Source organism: Rhinopithecus bieti, unplaced genomic scaffold (genome assembly GCF_001698545.2).
Source record: "Rhinopithecus bieti isolate Rb0 unplaced genomic scaffold, ASM169854v2 scaffold_13261, whole genome shotgun sequence".
NCBI lineage: Eukaryota > Metazoa > Chordata > Mammalia > Primates > Cercopithecidae > Rhinopithecus > Rhinopithecus bieti.
In genome coordinates this window covers 88,301-108,860 of record NW_016807494.1, presented here as the reverse complement: position 1 = coordinate 108,860, position 20,560 = coordinate 88,301, and the positions used below count along the sequence as shown (strand labels likewise).

The 20,560-nt window shown below is 46.5% G+C and overlaps 1 protein-coding gene across 1 annotated transcript in view; it reads left to right on the top strand.

The window, feature by feature from the left end:
- PARP1 (poly(ADP-ribose) polymerase 1) overlaps positions 1-20,134 on the top strand; it is a 47,698-nt gene extending 27,564 nt beyond the window's left edge. The window contains exons 10-23 of the mRNA XM_017882330.1: positions 881-1,123; positions 1,401-1,469; positions 1,763-1,895; positions 3,740-3,935; positions 6,679-6,807; positions 10,415-10,498; positions 12,605-12,727; positions 13,316-13,444; positions 14,834-14,932; positions 15,715-15,867; positions 16,798-16,925; positions 17,709-17,770; positions 18,754-18,868; positions 19,292-20,134. Of these exons, the coding sequence (XP_017737819.1) occupies positions 881-1,123; positions 1,401-1,469; positions 1,763-1,895; positions 3,740-3,935; positions 6,679-6,807; positions 10,415-10,498; positions 12,605-12,727; positions 13,316-13,444; positions 14,834-14,932; positions 15,715-15,867; positions 16,798-16,925; positions 17,709-17,770; positions 18,754-18,868; positions 19,292-19,373 (1,745 nt within the window). The 3' untranslated portion in view covers positions 19,374-20,134. The remainder of the gene's footprint in view (positions 1-880; positions 1,124-1,400; positions 1,470-1,762; positions 1,896-3,739; positions 3,936-6,678; positions 6,808-10,414; positions 10,499-12,604; positions 12,728-13,315; positions 13,445-14,833; positions 14,933-15,714; positions 15,868-16,797; positions 16,926-17,708; positions 17,771-18,753; positions 18,869-19,291) is intronic.
- Positions 20,135-20,560: the final 426 nt, after the last annotated feature.

Genomic DNA, 20,560 nt, shown 5'->3' with positions numbered 1-20,560 from the left:
TATGATTGTGATGACAAGTCAGTGAGGAAGAGTCGATCACAGCACTCAAAAACTGGATCTTAACATCATCATCGCTCTGGTTCTTTATGAAGGGAAACAAGTATTTGCCCTCAATGTCGCTGCTTTGTACTATAGATTCACATGTGTTGCATGTTCCCAACTAAAGACAGTAAGCTACTACAGGTTGAGTCTCCCTAGTCCCGAAATCCAAACCAATTGCCTCAAAAGTCAACACTTTTTGAGTGACAACATAATGCTCAAAGGAAATGCTCATTGGAGCATTTCAGATTTCAGAGTTTTGGATTAGGGATGCTCAGTCAGTAAATACGAAGCAAGTATTTTAAGGTCTGAAAAGTTTCTGGTCTCAAGCATCTCTGATAAGGGAAACTGCTCAACCTGTATTCTCATCACTTCGCACTGCTCTGTAAGATGTGCGTAGATCTCTGCCAAAACAGAAGTTCATGGTTCAAGTATGTTTGGAAAAGGTAGGGTGAAACAAAAGGTAAACAGGTTTCTGTGTGGGTTTATTATGCTACTACCACTGTAGGTCTTCAGGAACCAGAGAAATAGAACACAGGATTTCCCATACATATTTGACATCAGGGTGTTTTTTCCTTGGAGTGTCTGTTAACATTGTGCTGTAGAATGGCTTGGAGAAGGCTGCCCTGGCTCATCATACCTTAGAAAAGGGGGAATATTGCCGATCGAGATGATCGTTAGAATGAAAAACACTCTTGGGAGCATTAGACTTGGAAGCAAAGGAGAGCTGGGGATGTTGAGGATTTGGAATTACACAGTAAATATAACTATAGTAATTTGAAGTTTCAGTTTTGTTTTAAACTTACATTTCTTTTTTTTTTTTTCCTTTCAATTTGAACAGAGGAGGTGGAAAAGATGAATAAGAAGATGGAGGAAGTAAAGGAAGCCAACATCCGAGTTGTGTCTGAGGACTTCCTCCAGGATGTCTCCGCCTCCACCAAGAGCCTTCAGGAGTTGTTCTTAGCGCACATCTTGTCCCCTTGGGGGGCAGAGGTGAAGGCAGAGCCTGTCGAAGTTGTGGCCCCAAAAGGGAAGTCAGGGGCTGCACTCTCCAAAAAAAGCAAGGGCCAGGTCAAAGAGGAAGGTAAGGGCCCCAAGCTGCCCCCTCCAGGGCCAAAAGCCGGGGACATTGGTGGCCAAGTTGGCCTGCACAGAACCTGTCCCTTTGTGTCCCTGACATGGCCTGTTGAGTGCTGCAGAGCAGCAAACAGAATGGCAGGCACTTGGTGGTGGGAGGAGTGTGTATATAGATGCCGAGTTGACAGACCATGCGAATGAGAACGACTCATTTGCCTTCTACCTTCCCCTTACTTTTCAGTTACGTTTAACTTCGTGTTGACATTTTTCTGTTCCCTTCCAAGGTATCAACAAATCTGAAAAGAGAATGAAATTAACTCTTAAAGGAGGAGCAGCTGTGGATCCTGATTCTGGTAAGCAAACAGGACTGCCAGCCGAGTGGGCCGCGTGCCCCACCCCCCGCCAGCTGACTAGGAGCAGACATCCGAATGCCCGCAGCACACCTGGGGCAGTGTGGTTGTGGCTTTACCCTCAGGCCTCTTTCACCAGCTCCCCCAGTCCTGAGAACACGCATTTCAGGGGAACCTCCTGAAGGTGGTGTTAGTGTATCCAAGAGGCATGAACCTCAGGCCTGCAAACCCTTCTCCCTGAGAGCGCTAGCCCCTCAAGAGGAGAGAAAACAGTAGATGCTTTGCCTCCGGGACAGGACTGGAACACTCTGCGCATGTCCTGGAGAAAGGTGGGAAGGTCTTCAGTGCCACCCTCGGCCTGGTGGACATCGTTAAAGGAACTAACTCCTATTACAAGCTGCAGCTTCTGGAGGATGACAAGGAAAGCAGGTGAGTTCTGCAGGTGTAGCCTGGTTGTGCAGAGACATGGGGCCATCCTGCATCAGTCAGTGCTGTGCCATCAGCCATGTGAAACCCATTAGGCCCAGTGCCTAGGGAATGAAATCTAATCACAGAGATCAAAAACGAACCATGAGGCCTTTGTTTAAAGGGGAGAAAGAAGCCACTTACTAACCAGTAGCATTGCTGTCCTTGTACAGTTGTCCCGAGGTACGGTTTCACGTATTCTCCCGCTGGCTTTTCTTTTTGTTTGGTGGGTTTTTTTGTTTGTTTGTTTGTTTTTCCAACTATTTGTTTTGTTTTTTGAAACAGTCTCACTCTGTTACCCAGGCTGGAGTGCAGTGGTGTAATCACAGCTCAGTGGAGCCTTGACCTCCCAGGCTCAAACAATCCTCTCACCTCAGCCTCCCAAGTAAGTGGGACCATAGGTGCACACCACCATGCCTTATTTTTTATGGAGACAGGGGCCTCACTATGTTGCCCAGGCTGGTCTCAAACTCCTGGACTCAAGTGATCCTCCCGCCTCAGCCTCCTAAACTGCTGGGATTACAGGCATGAGCCACTGCACCCAGCCCCAGCTGGCTTTTCTTTCAGCTGCTTGAATCAAGATTTTCTAATTTTACATATGTTTTAAAACTCGGAAGCAAATAAGTTTGGCAAGCGTTGAACTTACTTTTTAATGTTCAAACTCCCTAGTAACTAAAGAGGTTTGGATTTGCCTTTTTTATTAACATGATGAGACAGGCAAGGGCGTATTCTGGATTGTGGGGTACAGCAGCTGGGAGGTGATGAGAGGGTGGGCTGGCTTTTGTCCTTATGTATCTAGGCAGAGTGGTCCTTAGCTAGTGAGTTCATTACCCTGCAGTACAGCCAACACAAAACAGGATTTATGTGTCAGTGGAAAGGCGTATGGAAGGAACTCTTATTAAATTCTAACGTTGATTGTGGATGTGGACATTTTTCTGGTGGCTAAGATTTGCTGGTGTTAAGTGAAAGGGTGGTGTGGGCTGTTAGGGTCAGAAAAAATTTTCAACATAGATCAAAGTAGTGCTTCCCAAAAATTTTCACAGGAAAAACCAAGCAGGGAATGAAATGTTATACCCCTGTGCAGTAGCCCAGAGAATGGCCAGGGAGTCCCAAATTTTCTTTGAAATCTATAGTTCTGTCTTTAAAATGTACACAAATCTTGTATGTGGGTTTATGATATATCTGTATTTCTTATGAAATGAAAATTAAGTTTTGCATTACCTCTGCTTTGAGTTAATGAAAAATTAGCTCATCCAAAGCTGAGCAGCACAGCAGCTGGATATGTGTGATGTGCACCCTCAATTGAGATGGAATTTGAACATGACAGCCTGCATCTCTAGGTCACCGGACCTGAGGAGCCATTGCCACTGCCCCCCTCATTTCATCGTGTCTTAGCCTCGGATCTGAGTTGAAAGTTAATTATTTTTAGGGTACAGCTTTAAGGGTTGTCTCCTTGAACACATGACTTCCAGATAGTACTTTGTATTTCTTTGGGGAGAGGAGTAGAATCGTTTTTATGCAAAGGTCTACAGACTCCAGGATTCACTCCTCAGGCTTGGCTGCCAGAACCAAGTTTAAACTATTATGTGGCATTTTTTTATAGTCAATATGATTTGAAAGTTTAATGAGAGGTAAGATAAAGACCCTTTATTGTTATAGCAGTTCCTTTTGTTCTGTGTTAATCACTATCCTTTTGGGGTGTGTAAAATTCTTCCACACCTGAATGTAATGGCAAGAAAGGGGAACTCCTCCTGAAGTGGGACAGCTGACCCACACTTGTGTATCTGACACCCTTCTTCCCACCACAGGTATTGGATATTCAGGTCCTGGGGCCGTGTGGGGACGGTGATCGGTAGCAACAAACTGGAACAGATGCCGTCCAAGGAGGATGCCATTGAGCACTTCATGAAATTATATGAAGAAAAAACCGGGAACGCTTGGCACTCCAAAAATTTCACAAAGTATCCCAAAAAGTTCTACCCCCTGGAGATTGACTACGGCCAGGTAACCATGTAATGCCCTTACACTGTCTGCTTCTAGGAGTAGGAAGGGACACCTTATTCTAGAAAATCCACATTGTGGATCAGATGGCATCATAGTAAACATACTACCAAATGGTGAAAGGAGAATACTAGTCCTTCACAAATTCTCCCCCAAAAATAGAAGAAAATACCTCCCAACTCATTGCATGAAGGCCAGTACCACCCTGATACCAGAGCCAAAGCAGCACAGGAGAACTACAGAGCAATTTCCTGTGAATAGACATGCAGAAACCCTATGAATAGAGATACAAAATCCTAACAAACCGAATCCAGCAGCATAGGAGGATCTATACACCACTCCCAAGTGGGATTTATCCCAGGAATGTAAGGTTGATTCAACATTTAAAAATCAATGTAATATATGAGTAGAGTGAAGGACAAAAACCCCATGATCATCTCAATAGATGGCAGAAAAACCAGTCAACACCTTGAAGTATGAGATAGAGCTTAAATGAGAATTGTGGTAGCATCTTTGAGATATCGAGGAGGAACAGTCTTTTCAGTTACTCCTGAAACAATAGGGCATAATTCACAGATTCCAGATAAGGCTTTTCATCTGAACCCATGGTGACCCTCCATCCTGTGACCTGGTCTATAGACAGACTTATAGTAACTTGACCTGCTCTGCTAGGTCACACTTTATTAGTCCCAAATAATTTCCTAGTGCTGTCTCTATCTGTAGTTTTGGGCGTCTCCTTGTATCTGTTAGCACACAGCATTCATTTGTCTGTTGGTTGACATTTTTAACTTTTCTGTTTTGTCTTTTTTCTTTGCAAAATGCTTGCCTTTTTGAAAATGAGAATTTATCACTTTTTTAATCAGGGAAAAGAAAACACATTTATTTACAAAAAGAGAGACCTGTAGGTGGGTAGAGATTTTAATTCGAAATCTTTGAGGCCTAGCATGTCTGAAAGGGGGAATTTTTTAGTTTACAGAGGACCTCATGAACTCTCTATATTAAAAATAGGATTTACATCTTGCTTATACAATGATGAGGCTCAGACAGCAGACTTTCAGGACAGATTTGGCCTGACTCGGTAGCGCCCCTTACTGAGTTAAATATTTGTTTTAAAATGTTTTGAGAATTTACTAAGGCACAAAAAATTAAGATTGCCCGGAATTAACCGCAGTTAAAATAATGGTAGATATCTCTTTCAGTCGGCTTTCACTGCATATGTACCTTTTCTACCACCATGTGTACCATGTTGCAACCATCTGCTTTTTGCCCTAATGTACCAGGAGCATTTCCTTATGTATTCTAGAGCAGTCCTGTCCAATAGAATTATAATTCAAGCCATTTCAATACATTTAAAGATTTTTATAGCCACATTTTAAAAAGCAAGAAGCCAATGAAATTAATCTTGGTATTATTTAACCCCATGTGTCCAAAATATTCTAATTTTAACACCTGATCAGTACCAGCAATTATTAATGAGAAAATTTCCCTTTTGGTTTTTTCTCTACTAAGTGTTTGAAATCTGGTATGTATTTTGCGCCTACAGCACACCTCAGTTTTTGGCTACTGTAGTGGCCACTGGCTGCACCAATCCAGAGCATTATTTAAGGCTGCATTGACTCCCATCCTGTGTGTGGCTAGAATTCATCATTAATCAGAACAACTTCCTGCCTCCTGTTAGTCATTTAGATTGATTCTGGGCATTTGCTGTAATGATGCTGATATACATATAAATATTTGTGTGCCTCTGTGATTGTTGTCATTACAAGTAGTTACTGGGTCATAAGGTATATGCACTTAAATAAGGGTTTTGCACACATAGATACTTTGCCCTCCAATGAAGTTATACCCAGAAGATAGCAGAGTGCATTTAAGATGGTATTTCAACACTGAGAGTAGGTCTACTATGAAGGTGACAGCAGCAGCCATGAACACTAACAACCCAAGTTAGCTCTCTGCTGCTTGGGTAAGCCAGTCTGATTCCAGGTTCAAAGCCCAATGTCAGTTCCTTTCACTCCAAATACCAATACTAATACTCCGTTTTAGTTGCTAGGGACACTGTGCTGGACAGAGCACAGTCTATGCCCTCATACAGTTCAAGTCTAAAGAGTTAAAGCAGTTTCAGTACAGTGTGATCTTGACATAACCTGGGTTCTTCAGACAGTGGGGGTGGAGCCTCAATAGTTTATTAGGCAGTGTAGGAGGAGGACGTGACAGTTAATGCTATGATGTGCTTTAACACTGTCAGGCTGGCTGGCAGCGCATGGGACTGGTTGCTTGGTCCTTTGGGAATTTAGAGAAGGCTATATAAACTTAGTCTTGCAGCTGGCCCTTGTGTGAGGAAGTGTAAGAAAAAAAGAGAAATAATTTGTCCTTCAGTTTCATACCCTATTGCTCCAAGGTTTGCCTCTACAGTTGCCCAGCACTTCCAGGCTGGGCATGAGTGGGCACTAGGCAGTTTCCCAGGCAGGGACCAGCAACCCCAGGGCGGGTCAGCCCATGCAGATGCTGCAGTGGCAACAAGAATAAGAATCTGGAGCAGCCAAGAAAACTTCGGGGGCGGGCACAGGAAGAGTCTGACCCGTGTACAGCATCAGGCACATTCATCCTGGCTGCTGTTTCCACATCTTTTTTGATTAATACTCAGCTTTTTTTGCTGGTCCTTTGTCTGCAGCCCAGCCCCACAGACTCAGATACCTTGGTTGAGTTGTTGATTTGGGTCTCTTAGTAATGTGCTTTTTTCCTGAAGGATGAAGAGGCAGTGAAGAAGCTGACAGTAAATCCTGGCACCAAGTCCAAGCTCCCTAAGCCAGTTCAGGACCTCATCAAGCTGATCTTTGATGTGGAAAGTATGAAGAAAGCCATGGTGGAGTATGAGGTTATTGCGCTTTATCATTTTATCTGTGAGCATTTGCTGTGAATGATGATTTGCTGAGCTAGTGAAGACCTCTGCCTGTTCTTGTTTCTGTTTCAAAAACAGAATACGTTGGCTGTCAGCTTCTCGTACCTGTCCTTCAATCTTAAATTGTGTGAGTGCTGGGGCCTGGAGTGGTGGCACTTTTGCAGAGAGTTGTTTGATTTGCAGTGAAGCATGTGGTGTGTTGGAGAGAGCTGTTCCCTGGTCCCTAGTCCCCTTTGTACTTTTTTTTTTTTTTTTTTTTTTTGAGATGGAGTCTCACCATGTTGTTGCCCAAGCAGCTGGTCTCCAACTGCTGAGCTCAAGTGATCCACCCACCTCAGTCTCCCTAAATGCTCGGAATACAGTGTGAGCCACTGTGACCAGCCCACCCTTTGTATTTTTCCCCTTCTTCATGCTGCGGCAGGGTGCATTAGTCATGCTTCCTTTGTGGCCCAACCAAACCAACCAACTGGAGTTACCATGGGAAGTGCAAGACAGCTCACTTAGAATCAAAGAAAATTGCTGTGACACTTATTCATAAGATAAAATTCATACCAGTTTCTACAAGGTTGGCAGTGGGGTGGGGGTGATGGTTATTGGATTAGTCATGCTTCTGTCCAGGGCAGAATGGCAGAGACTGCAGCCAAAGACTGTGTTTCCTGTCTGTTCTCCTTCTCATCTCCGCTCTCCCTCTGGGAGATGAGTGCAAAAGGGTGGACCCCTTGTTCTTGCTGCTCCTAGCATCAGAGGTCTTAAGTACTGACCCTGGGGGCCTTCAGAGCAGAGATGGTCCCACCTGGCCAACAAACACCCTCTCCTCTTCCCTAGCTGATAAACCCAGAAGCTTCAGGCTGCTCTGAAAAACAAGCAGCTGCGATGCATATGGTTATTCCCTTTGTCCTGGGCTCCTAGGAACCAGTGGAGGTTGAGAGTCTTAGATCAGCCTTAAAGCATTCCACCCTTCTCCATGGGGTTTCTCCCTTCACGCTCACGTTCTGCTGTCTTCCCAAGTCCTTCCTCCCAGAGCCTCCTGGCCTGCCTTAGAGCTGGGAGGACAGGGGGTCAAAACTGGGCAGTATAAGCCCCATGGACATCAGGGCCAACCCCAGTATCTCCCAGCCAAGAGCTCAGCCTGGCAGGAATGCTCACGCCTGTGCTGTTGTAGAGTGGAGTGTTGAGTTACATCCTCTAACGGGTTTAAAAAATGGCCAGGGCTTGTTCACTGTGCTCATTCAAATCGCTGTGTCATCTGACTTGTTGATGAGGTCTACTAGTGTGAACAGCTTGTGGATGGGCTCACTGAGAATGAGGGACGGGGAGGGAAAGGTTGAGAGGTGCTACGGTAAGGAGAAGAGGGGCTCGTTTCATTCACGTTTTGAAGTCCTGCACATCATTTCCAGTTTCCCACACCTTGGTCTATCTGTGATTCTTAGAAGTTCTCAGCTATTTTCAAACCCAAGTCCTTTCCTGTGAAATGTTGTTTTTGTTGTTGTTTTGTGTTTGGTTTGGTTTGATTTGAGATGGAATTTCACTCTTTTTGCCCAGGCTGGAGTGCAATGGCACGATCTCAGCTCACTGTAACCTCCACCTCCTGGGTTCAAGCAATTCTCCAGCCTCAGCCTCTCGAGTAGCTGGGACTACAGGCATGCACCACTATGCCCGGCTAATTTTTTTTTTATTTTTAGTAGAGATGGGGTTTCACCATTTTGACCAGGTTGGTCTTGAACTCCTGACCTCAGGTGATCCACCTGCCTCAGCCTCCCAAAGTGCTGGAATTATAGGCATGAGCCATAGCACCCAGCCTGAAATGACATTTTAATGTTTTTCACTGGACAGGTAACTAGTTTAGCAGGAAGAAAAGGGACAGGGGCGCTGCTTGCTGAAACAAGCTAGAAGGCAGCTAGCTGGAAGTGTGTGGAAAGCAGGATGCCTGCTCCTGACCTCAGCGGGGTCCACGTAGGATTAGAGTAACCATGTAGAGAAGGAGACACAGTGGCCCTCAGGGCTTCATCCTTAGCAACAGGGGAACCTGACTCTCCCTGTGAGGAGGGCACATCCTGAGTCCAGAAGGGAATGGGCTCCAGGTAGTCAGGACACACAGCGGGGGGCAGGGTTCCAGGCTGCAGCCCTAGGAGTCCCCTTCTGGCTGCAGCTGGGGCTTGTGGGTCCCCAGTGCCAAGTTATTTCTCCCACTTTTCTCTTTCTCTCTAAACTGGGCAGCTGTGGAGCCACTGCTCCCAGCCCACCATCCAGCACTGTGCCTGAGTTTCTTTTCCAGTAGTGAGGGCAGCCTGTGTGGATGGAGCCCACCTCTTATTTTTAGTCTGTGCGTATGTTTTGAGGGGCGTACAATTAGGGAAACTAGGTATTTTCTTTTTTTTACATAAACACCAGAATTATACAGGTTGGAAAATGTCGTGCCCTTGAAAGCTCTGCCCTCACTCTGGCCATGCTGTGCCATCAGAACTTCTTTTGGGAATCCTTCTTGAGAATTGCTTTCAGAGCTGATTGACAGTCCATACCAAAGTCACTCTGTTCTTTTATTGTACCTTGTTCTTGGCTTGAAATAGATTATCCACCTTCTTCCCCCGGATGTGGCTCTAGCTACTTAATTCTTGCCAGTAATCAGATCTTCCCTTAGGATGGAGTTTGCAGTATTGAGTGTACAGGGAAGCCCATGTCAGGGCTTGTGGATTTTATTAGAAGCTGTTGCTGCTGGCTTTTGGTCAGTGCCTGATGAGCTGTGAGCACTTTTCAAATCCTTTTATTTAATTTTATCACCATAGCAGTTCCATTTCTAAGATTCTTGTTCAGTTCTTTGTTCCAAGCACTGCAGGAAGTGCTGGACATGCAGAAATGGAAAGGCGCAGTCACAGACCCCGGGGATCTCGGAAGGGTCTATTGGCAAAGCCCCAGAAACGATGTCTCAGGATACAGTGTGGGACCCATTGGTACACAGGTGTCTCCACGCAGGGGCTGAGCCAAATAGGCAGGGCTGCTCGCAAAAGGGAGTGAGTGCCTTTTAAGGAAATGGCCCCACTTAACAAATGGAAAATGAAGGCTGCAGATCTCATGCTTCTTCCACTGCAGCTTCTCTTGATGGCAGGCAGTTCCCAAGATATGAGCAGTAGCAATATTTGTTGGAGGTGACTGATCTGAAAGGAACAGCATTGATTTGAATGTAAGTCCATAAGTTCAGGAGTGTGTCCTTTTTAAAAATAGTGTTCAACACTTGAAAACTCTTGGTTCTTTTCCAGCTGGGAACCCAGGGAGGGGTGCACTTAACTGCCTTGGCTCTGGGATCCCAGGGAAGGCCACGGGTGGCAGGGGGAGGGTCAGCATGACTTATGGCTTGGCTAAGCCCAGCCGTAAAGGAAGTGAGCAAGAATCTTCAGACACACTACCATCTCTCATTGGTGGAGTGGGGCTACAAACTCTGGATTTGGGTCACTGGTGTCCTCAGGAAATCCCAGCAGGCTCCTGACTGCTTCTGTTGGGGGCCTGAGGGTGGGCTGCTCGGTCCAGTTCTCCTGCTATCACACTGCGCAGTCCCCAGCTTTCAGAGAGAAATCCCCTGTCTCCTCAGATCGACCTTCAGAAGATGCCCTTGGGGAAGCTGAGCAAAAGGCAGATCCAGGCCGCATACTCCATCCTCAGTGAGGTACAGCAGGTAAGCACGGGGCCACCAGGGGCCTCCTGGAACCCTCCCCTGGCTGACTTAGGGGGCGAAATCTGGGGGTGGCAGGGGTAACATTTACTCAAGGTTAAGAAACTGGAAGTACTGAACTGCATTTCACGAGGGTTTAGATTTTTTTTAGTTCAATAAATGGCAAGTGCCTGCTACTTACAAAAGTTTATCATAAAACTAATGAATGGCAACATTTTCAGTTGTCAGATACATAGTAAACTGCCTATAAACTTGAAGACGTTGGTTACCCTCTCTCTTAAAAGTAAAGGTATCCCTCTGTATCCTCGAGGATTGGTTCCAGGACTGCCTTGTGGTCACTAAAATTCACTCATGCTCAAGTCCTACAGTCCCCCCTGCAGAACCCATGGAGGAGAAAAGTTGGCCCTGCACATCTGTGGGTCTCGCATCCTGAGATTTTTTTGTGGGAGGGGGGATTTTTCTTTTCTTTTTCTTTTTTGAGACAGAGTCTCGCTGTGTCCCCCAGGCTGGAGTGCAGTGGCACAATCTCAGCTCACTGCAACCTCCACCCCCAGCTTCAAGCGATTCTCGTGCTGAGTAGCTGAGTTTATAAGCATGCGCCACCACGCCCAGCTAATGTTTTGTGTTTTTAGTAGAGGTGGGGTTTCACTATGTTGGCCAGACTGGTCTCGAACTCCTGGGTTCAAGTGATCCGCCCACCTCAGCCTCCCAAAGGGCTGGGATTACAGGCATGAGCCACCGCACCTGGCCTGAGAATAATATATTTTTGATCTGAGTTTGGTTGAATTCTCAACTGCAGAGCCCACAGGTGTAGAGAGCTAACTGTATTTATTGAAAACATCTGTGTATAAGTGGACCTGCACACTTCAAATCGATTGTTCAAGGGTCACCTGCGTTGTGGTTTTTATTTTATGTGTCCTTAAGAGTTAGGCAGAGTTTATTTTGCAGTTACTAGGAACTCATCAGATGGAAACCTCTTTCATTCATGTTATTTCAACATTCTTCGAGCATCTTTCAAGGTCTCCCAGTCCTGGAACCTTCCAGCTACATCCCGGAGAAGCTGGAGGGTTCCGCTTATGTTTGTGGGTGGGTGCAGGCTTGGCCTATAGAAAGAAGGAAAGCACACGGGAAACAGAAGTGGGCCCAGGCAGCAGGCTTTCTGGCTGGTGCTGGAGAAAAGGCCCTGAACCGGATCTGTCAACTCCAGTTACAGCTGGCTCTGAGCAGTGAACGTCTCTCCTTGTTCCTCACTGACTGAGAACTTGCAAGGCTTTCCTCAGCCCCTGCTTCTTCCCATGCCATAGTCTTCAGGTAGAAGAGCTGGAATAGCATCCATACCCATTTCCAGAGCCACCTGGGCAGCACAGATGGAAGCTGTACGACTTGGTGAAGTCCACGTTACAGCAAGAAGCAGGCGTGGGGCTTCAGACCTGCTGGGTGCCACTTGATATCCCCTTGACCTTCTTGTGATCACCTAGGCTGTCTGCCAAATTCCTGGAATCCCAGTGGCCCCACTCTTATCTCTGTGCATTTTTTGCACACCCTTTACATATAGAGCACCAAGTAACACTGGCAGTAACTGTAAGGGTTGCTTAGCCTTTCTGTGCCTGGCCACTTCAACCTCCAGGTATAGTAAAAACTAATTCCAATGAAGGTCAGTGGAGACAGGGAGCCTGACTGAATTTAATAGCGATGGGCAGCTTCCTCCCAACATTTTATTATGAAAATGTTTCAAACATACAAAAAGTTGAAGGAATTTTACAGCAGTAGTCATGAGCCCACCACCTAGATTTTACAGTTAACATTTTGCATAGTTGTGGCAGGGTTTCAGATGTCTGTAACTGCACGGTTCTTTGTACAAATGAAACTTCATGGGAGAAGCCCATCGTGTTGAGCAGTGCTTTTAGAGGATGGGGGTCCTGTGCTGCTCAGTGGTGTAACTTTAACAGGAAGGTGGTCTTCTGGTCGTTTCCCATGCATCCTGGCATGTGCACATACCACGCTACTTCTGGACCTGCTGCAGCACCCACCTGCTAGAAGAGAAAGCCTGGCCAGGGGCTCGGAGCTGCTTCCTCAGTCTTGTGTTCCTTCTGTTCCCCTCGTCTCCAGGCAGTGTCTCAGGGCAGCAGCGACTCTCAGATCCTGGATCTCTCAAATCGCTTTTACACCCTGATCCCCCACGACTTTGGGATGAAGAAGCCTCCGCTCCTGAACAGTGCAGACAGTGTGCAGGTACGCAAGGGTTCAGAAGGGACTGCAGGTCTGCTGGGTGAGGGTGTGACTCCCTTGCAACCGTCCCTCCCCGTCATGATCCCTGAGGGCAGCGCCGATGCTGGGAGGGCCACCTCCTTGCCCTTGTTTTGAAGTTGGGTTTCTACCCACATTGATGGAGGCGGAGCCATTATTCCTGCCTCTGTTCTACCGAATCCATTGGGGAAAGAGCTGTTGGAGAGGGAGAGCCTCTCCCTCATAATAGCGTCTTCCTCCCCATTTTCCCTCCCTGCCTTTTAAGAGAGCTCCTGGCTCAGGAAACATTTGTCTGAAGTACCTTCATTATAGGTCCCAAATGTCAGCTTGTATGAGAGGAAAGACAGTTCTTCCACCTCTCAACTCCCCCAGGCCGCAAGGCCTTTTAGCATTCCAGGAAGTCCTTAGGAGAGCTCACTGTGTGCAGCAGGTAACAGGCTGGCCCTGACCAGCAGGAAGGTTTGCCATTCACTGTGTTGAATGTTCTCTGCATGTAGGTTTTCTCTGCCACCTGGGTGAGTCTGTCTCACTCACCATGATACCTAAGTCAGGGGCTTTCTTTTGCTCCTCCAGGCCAAGGTGGAAATGCTTGACAACCTGCTGGACATTGAGGTGGCCTACAGTCTGCTCAGGGGAGGGTCTGATGATAGCAGCAAGGACCCCATCGATGTCAACTATGAGAAGCTCAAAACTGACATTAAGGTAACAGGGTCAGGCCTTCCTCAAACATCTTAACCTCATCCTGAGAGCAGCGGTCCCATACTTGCATGTGTGTTAGGATCTCCTGGAAGGCTTGTTAAAACACAGATGGCTGGTGCCCAGTAATTTACTTTTCTAACAAGTTCCTGGACGTTGCTGCTGGTGGTCCTTTGAGAACCTCTGGGCATTTCACATGTAGATAATGCACCTTGCTTGCAAGGCAGCCTTCCAAGCCAGCACCTCAGCTTGACATACAAATTGATTTTTGAGGGTCTTACCAGAAGTTTTTTTTTTTCCCCCTCCTGAATCTAGAGAGGAGCTCTGTTTTTCTAAACCCTTGTGGTGTGAACTTTTAGAAGGCTTATTACCGATGTCCGTTTCAGAAGTGGAAATGCTTGATGGCAGCTCTAATAAAAACACAGTGCTTGGATTCATTTTTCTCTGGAGCTAAAGTGGCCTGTGTTGGCACACACAGTCTCTGAACACCCTGCTTAGACCAACAGAGGAGGGATTTTTGCCTCAGCTTCTAGATGGCCCTGTCCTTGAGCCTATCTCCACGCTCGTGTGCCCCATTGTCCTCAGCCCATTCCCTGCAGTGTTGCAGGGGTTCAGGTGGGCTAGAGTATGTTGAGTCTGGTACCAGGTGTTTACATCACAAAAGAAAGAGCCTTTGCTCCTTTCCTAGGACAAAGTGTAGATCTGTGAGTCCAAGCAGGTAAGACACCACATGTCACTTGTTTTGCCCCTGGAGCACCTTCCTGATGGGAAAACTGTGGGAGTGGTTCTTCGTGAAGGGATTCTTACTCTCTGTTTACAATTCTGAAGACTTTTAATTAAAAGACAGTGAGGTAGACCAGCATTCCTAGGTTTTCTGAACTTTGAATATAAATATGAAAATAAAACATAACTAGTCTCATCTATAATACTCAGGTTTACTTAGCATAGATTACATCAGCTATTTGACAGCTGCTTGTTAGGCTTGTGCACTGAGCCAGGGATAATTTTAATTGCACATCATAGCTGTGACTTCCTCTGGCCCATTGTGTTTTAACTCATGCTGAGCTGGACTCTCTTCCAGGAGCCAGTTGCTTGTTCTGGAAATGCCCTGTTCACTGATAGTGAGCCCCATGTTCTAGCTTCCCTGATATCCCAAAACATAGAATTTTAAGACAAAAAGGAACCCTGAGCCCAAGTAGATGAAGAGGTGGAGGCTCAGGAAAGTGGAGCCACTGGGCCAGAATCTGCCCAACCCACGGGCCTGGGACACAGGCTCTCGGTCATGCCTGGCTTTGAGGAGTGTGGTGTTGAGCTGTGCATCGACTGAGCCTGAGCATTCCTCTGTAGCTCTCCTGGGGTCTCCTTTGTGCTAATCCCAAGATTCTGTTTACCCAGGTGGTTGGCAGAGATTCTGAAGAAGCCGAGATCATCAGGAAGTATGTTAAGAACACTCATGCAACCACACACAATGCGTATGACTTGGAAGTCATCGATGTAAGAATCCCTTCTTCCCCCACTTTCTTCTGTGTCCTGCCAGCTTTTCCCTGCCCACTCCTCCAACCTAGGCCTGGGTAGAAAAGAGCAGTTTACTTACTTTAAATAATCCAAAGAAGTGACTCATTTGTTCAGCAGAAAAATTAGTAGTCTTTTTTTTTTTTTTTTTGGCATGGAGTCTCACTCTGTCACCCAGGCTGGAGTGCAGTGGTGCAATCCCAGCCCACTGCAACCTTCACCTCCTGGGTTCAAGTGATTCTCCTGTCTCAGCCTCCAGAGTAGCTGGGATTACAGGCATGCGCCGCCACACCCAGCTAATTTTTGTATTTTTAGTAGAGGCAGGGATTCACCATGTTGGCCATGCTGGTCTTGAACTCCTGACCTCAGGTGATCTGCCTGCCTCGGCCTCCCAAAGTGCTGAGATTATAAAATTAGCATCTTACACAGTAGTTTGGGGATGGCTTTTTATTATGTTTTAAAGGACATTTCCCGTCCCCAAACCTGGTCTCAGAACATGCAATTATCAGAGGTCCAAGATAAAGTTCCTCAAGTGCACATCTGCTGCACAGTAATACTAACTAGCAATGGCTGGGCTCTGCTGGGCTGGACCTTGACCTTCCATCCCAGCCTTGTGGAAAACATTTTCTGCATTGCAGCAGACCTTAAGTCTTCTAGCCTTAGGGACAGCCAGTCATTTCTCCTGTATCCAGTCCTATCTTTTCAGTCAACCAGAGTAACAAATGCCTTCTTTTGTCCCTCCCTTTGTTTACTACTCCAACCAGATCTTTAAGATAGAGCGTGAAGGCGAATGCCAGCGCTACAAGCCCTTTAAGCAGCTTCATAACCGAAGGTTGCTGTGGCACGGGTCCAGGACCACCAACTTTGCCGGGATCCTGTCCCAGGGTCTTCGGATAGCCCCGCCTGAAGCACCTGTGGTATGTGCCTGGCCTGGTGAGGGGTGGGCAATACCTGTCTCTGCAGGTGTCTCCATAAAGAACTTTGAGTAAGAGGCCTAGTTGGCTTAGGGGGATTCTGCCAGACATCCTTTCTTTAGGCCTTCACGCTTTTATCCTCCTGACCCTGATCGTGTCAGGAGTTTCAAACACAGTTTCTGGAACAAAGGAGATAGAGCATCCAGGCCAGGGCCTGCTGCAAATGTTGATCGGGTGTGTTGACAAGCAAAGAACAGATACATGGCTACAGGCCAAGCTGAGTCCAGGCCTACCTCTACCACTTCCCAGCCAGGCCACCTCTTGAGTGTCAGTGTCTTCAGCAGGAAAACGTAGTGATAAATAAGTAAGGCTTTACCTAGACACGAGGGGTCGTGATGCCACCTGCTGGATTCTAGATGGGTCCAGCTGGACAAGGCCTTCCAAGCCTCTAGTTTCACAGTTGTAGAATGAGGAGGAGAGTGGTTTAAATGATTCTCTCTGGTGCTGTGCAGTAGTGTATAACGGGCAAATGGCCTACCCTTTGTGAACCTCATGTTTCACTTGCAAAAGGGAATAAAAATACCAGCCTGCGTTCCTTGGATGTTGACAGGCACTAGTTTAAGTAACATTGATGAGCTCATTCCATCCTCACAGCAGCACCATGAGATTATGTTCCCCACTTAAAAGAGGCAAGTAGAGTCCAGAAAGGTTACGTAGCTTCTTGCAGCTCCTTGGCACCTGGCAGAGCTAGGATCTGAGCAGCCTGGCTTGTGAGCTGAAACTTTGGTGTTTCCTCAGCATGGGCATTGTGAGAATTAGAAGTGATGGATTGCAACACTTAGCTGGGTGGCTTGCTCATGTTGGCACTCAGTGAACAGCTGCTCCTAATTTCCCATCAGAAGATTCTCAGCTGTCCCTTTTCCAACCTTCCAGACAGGCTACATGTTTGGTAAAGGGATCTATTTCGCTGACATGGTCTCCAAGAGTGCCAACTACTGCCATACATCTCAGGGAGACCCAATAGGCTTAATCGTGTTGGGAGAAGTTGCCCTTGGAAACATGTGAGTAAACCTGGCTCTGGGACCGATGGCATTTCATGGGGACAGATGGAATGGGCTACAGGCAGAACTCCCCTTGGCTGGGAGAGTAGAAATTCCCCACTACAGTTACTGGACCCACCAATTGGGATTCTTTTCTTGTAAATAACAGAATCCAATTCAAGTTAAGGGAACAAGGGAGATACAAGGATACTTCAGGAAATGCAAGGGCAGGAACGCAACCAGGCCTCCAGAGCTGGCAGTGTCTTCTCTCCATGTACTGGGAAGCAGAGAGATTGAGTTGCACAAAGGATGATCCCCCATGGCCTCCTCCTCCACTCAATAGTGTTTCAGTTTTCTTAGACCAACCTAAATGGAACTGGAATCTTAATCCCACTTCCAGATTCTCCACAGAGAAAGATCTGATTAGTCCAGCTTGATCTGGACATCCACCCTAGTCCTTTGAACTGTAACCAAAAGCACAGGGTCATGTAAACGGCCAGGGGTCTGGGGACTGTGGAATGTGGACGGAAACCCAGAGCTGCCGATCACCGCTCCACATAGGGCCTTTCCTTGAAAATGGCCCCATAGCAGTGATCGCTGGGCACAGACTATGTTCAGCCGCAACCGCAGCTTCAGGTTCTGGAGCAGTTCCAGAAACTCGGGAGGAAGCCTGAGCAGTTAAGATGGTCTGGGTTTTGTGGGCTTTTATCTCATCTCTATATCTGATCTTATTCTCCTAATCTAACTGTTGGTTTTGAGAGCACAGTGTGAAAGCCTCTTCTGAGCCCGTCCTCTTTTGAATAGGTATGAACTGAAGCACGCTTCACATATCAGCAAGTTACCCAAGGGCAAGCACAGTGTCAAAGGTAAAGTGTTTCCAAAGCTGCTGCTACAGCCCAAGGCATCCTGGACAGCACAGAACAGGGGGCTTGCTGTCCTGAGAAGGCTGCCTTGTGGCTGGCTGTCAAACAGCTGGAGATTAATTTTATCCTTTTGGGGTGTGTGTGTGTGGGGCTGTTGTTGTTTGGGGGTGGTAGTGGTGGTTAATATGCTGCAGCTGACCATGATTGGAGGTTCGTTTTATTTATTTTTGTAAAAAAAAAAAAAAAGGCCAAGTTCTGTAGCAGGAGGTTCATTTTTAAAAACAGTTCTCTCTCTCTCTGGCTGCAGCTGGTATCACAGATGCCCCAGGAGAATCTTGGTGCAGGCACCAGTAACCAGGTGCATGGGTTTGGGCTTTAACCTAACTTGTAGCTACAGCATCTTGTAGCCTGGAGCATCTTGCATTACTAGAATTTGCAGCATATGATTTAGAACTTCCCACTGCCTGGTTGAAGTGGCTGCTTTGGAATTCTGTTAAGCCAAAATGTGACCCTGTATGGAGGGTACTGCCACTGTTCTCATGAAACTCAGTGAAGGTTGATGCCCTGGAAACCTTGATTTATTGCCTTAGTTTTATATCTGAAGAAAGAGCAGAGCATGTCTTTAAAATGAGCACGGGACTGGGTGCGGTGGATCACCTGAGGTCAGGAGTTCGAGACCATCCTGGCCAACATAGTGAAACCCTGTCTCTACTAAAATACAAAAAATTAGCTAGGTATGGTGGCAGGTGCCTGTAATCCCAGCTACTCAGGAGGCTGAGGCACGAGAATTGCTTGAATCCGGGAGGCGGAGGTTGCAGTGAGCTGAGATCATGCCGTTGCACTCCAGCCTGGGCGACAGAGACTCCATCTCAAAAAGGGAAAAAAAAAAGGCCACATGGACTCAACATCAAAAAGAGCTCATCTCCCTGGAACCTTTGCCACATCTGCTCTCACAGTTCATGTCACTTGTGACTTCTGTTTTTCAGGTTTGGGCAAAACTACCCCTGACCCTTCAGCTAGTATTAGTCTGGATGGTGTAGAGGTTCCTCTTGGGACCGGGATTTCATCTGGTGTGAATGACACCTGTCTACTATATAACGAGTATCCTTTCTTGAGTATGCTGTGTGAGCACACAGGGATGTTCTCGAGCTACAGAGTCACTTACATGCTGTCAGATTACCCGGGGCAGACAAGGATTAGAGGCTGTCCTGTAGTGTGTCCCATGGTGACTGTTTCCCTTCCGTGGTCCCTCCCTGTGCATAGCCTGGCTTACAAGGTGTGAGCCTTCCCCCAGTTTCCAGAGGATGATCTCCTCTCCTCAGTCTGCCTGAAGAAGACTTAGAGTAACTTTCAGGCTGGCATTGAGCGCCCTGCCAGCCTGGGGGAGATAAGGCAACCCAGCCCCGTGAAGAGGCCTTAGAGTGACTTTCAGGCTGGCACTGAGCGTCCTGCCAGCCTGGGGGAGATGAGGCACATGTACCCTCTGTTGTTTGGCCGTTGGCTCCTTAACAAGCTTCCCCTCAGGTACATTGTCTATGATATTGCTCAGGTAAATCTGAAGTATCTGCTGAAACTGAAATTCAATTTTAAGACCTCCCTGTGGTAATTGGGAGAGGTGGCCGAGTCACACCCGGTGGCTCTGGTATGAATTCACCTGAAACGCTTCTGCACCAACTCACCTGGCCGACAAAGTTGCGCATGGGTAGTGCCTGTACTAAACCACCTCAGAAAGGATTTTACAGAAACGCGTTAAAGGTTTTCTCCAACTTTTCAAGTCCCTTGTTTTGTGTTGTGTTTGTGGGGAGGGGTTGTTTTGGGGTTGTTTTTGTTTTTTATTGCCAGGTAGATAAAACTGACATAGAGAAAAGGCTGGAGAGAGATTCTGTTTGCATAGACTAGTCCTGCAGAAAAAACCAAGCTTCGTTAGAACTTCTGCCTTACTAGTTTCCCCAGGAAAGGAAAAATAAGTTTCCACCCTTTTTTCTAAGTGTTTGTCTTTAGTTTCGATTTTGGAAAGATGTTAAGCATTTTATTTTAGTTAAAATAAAACTAATTTCATACTATTTAGATTTTCTTTTTTATCTTGCACTTATTGTCCGCTTTTTATTTTGTTTGCCTCTTTGTGAGGGGTGTGGGAAGACCAAAGGAAGGAATGCTAACAATTTCTCATACTTAGAAACAAAAAGAGCTGTCCTTCTCTAGGAATACTTGAACATGGGAGCTGTTGAAATACGTAGTATTAAAAGTTGCATTTGAAATTCTTGACTTTCTTATGGGCACTTTTGTCTTCCAAATTAAAACTCTACTGCCAATATACTTATCCAAGGGCTAATAGTAATACTCGATTAAAAATGCAGATGCCTTCTCTATTTGTGTATTGCGTGTCTGGTCTCATTCTGACTACAGATATGGTTAATCTTCACGGTGCAAGGTCCCAAGAGACTTTGGGGGGATTGTTTCTACCCATATCTGTGAAACCCCAGAACGTGCCAGGCAGCAAACAGCATTGCTCAATGGGAATGCCCCACCTAAGGGGCAGAAAAACAAGCACCAGGCTTAGGAAGACACTTTTTTTTTTTTTCCCCCAACTTATCAGATGCATTGTGGTGATCAACTCATCCTGCTCTCCGGAGGACTGCCTTTCATACACCACATTGCCTCATACAACTACTCTACATTTGAGAATCATACTTAAAGGTTTACATTTCAATTGCCTGAAAGCCAGGGCCAGTGTCTTATGTCACTTCTGACCTTTTACAGAAGGGGACAAGTGAGGTAGTAGCTCACACCTGT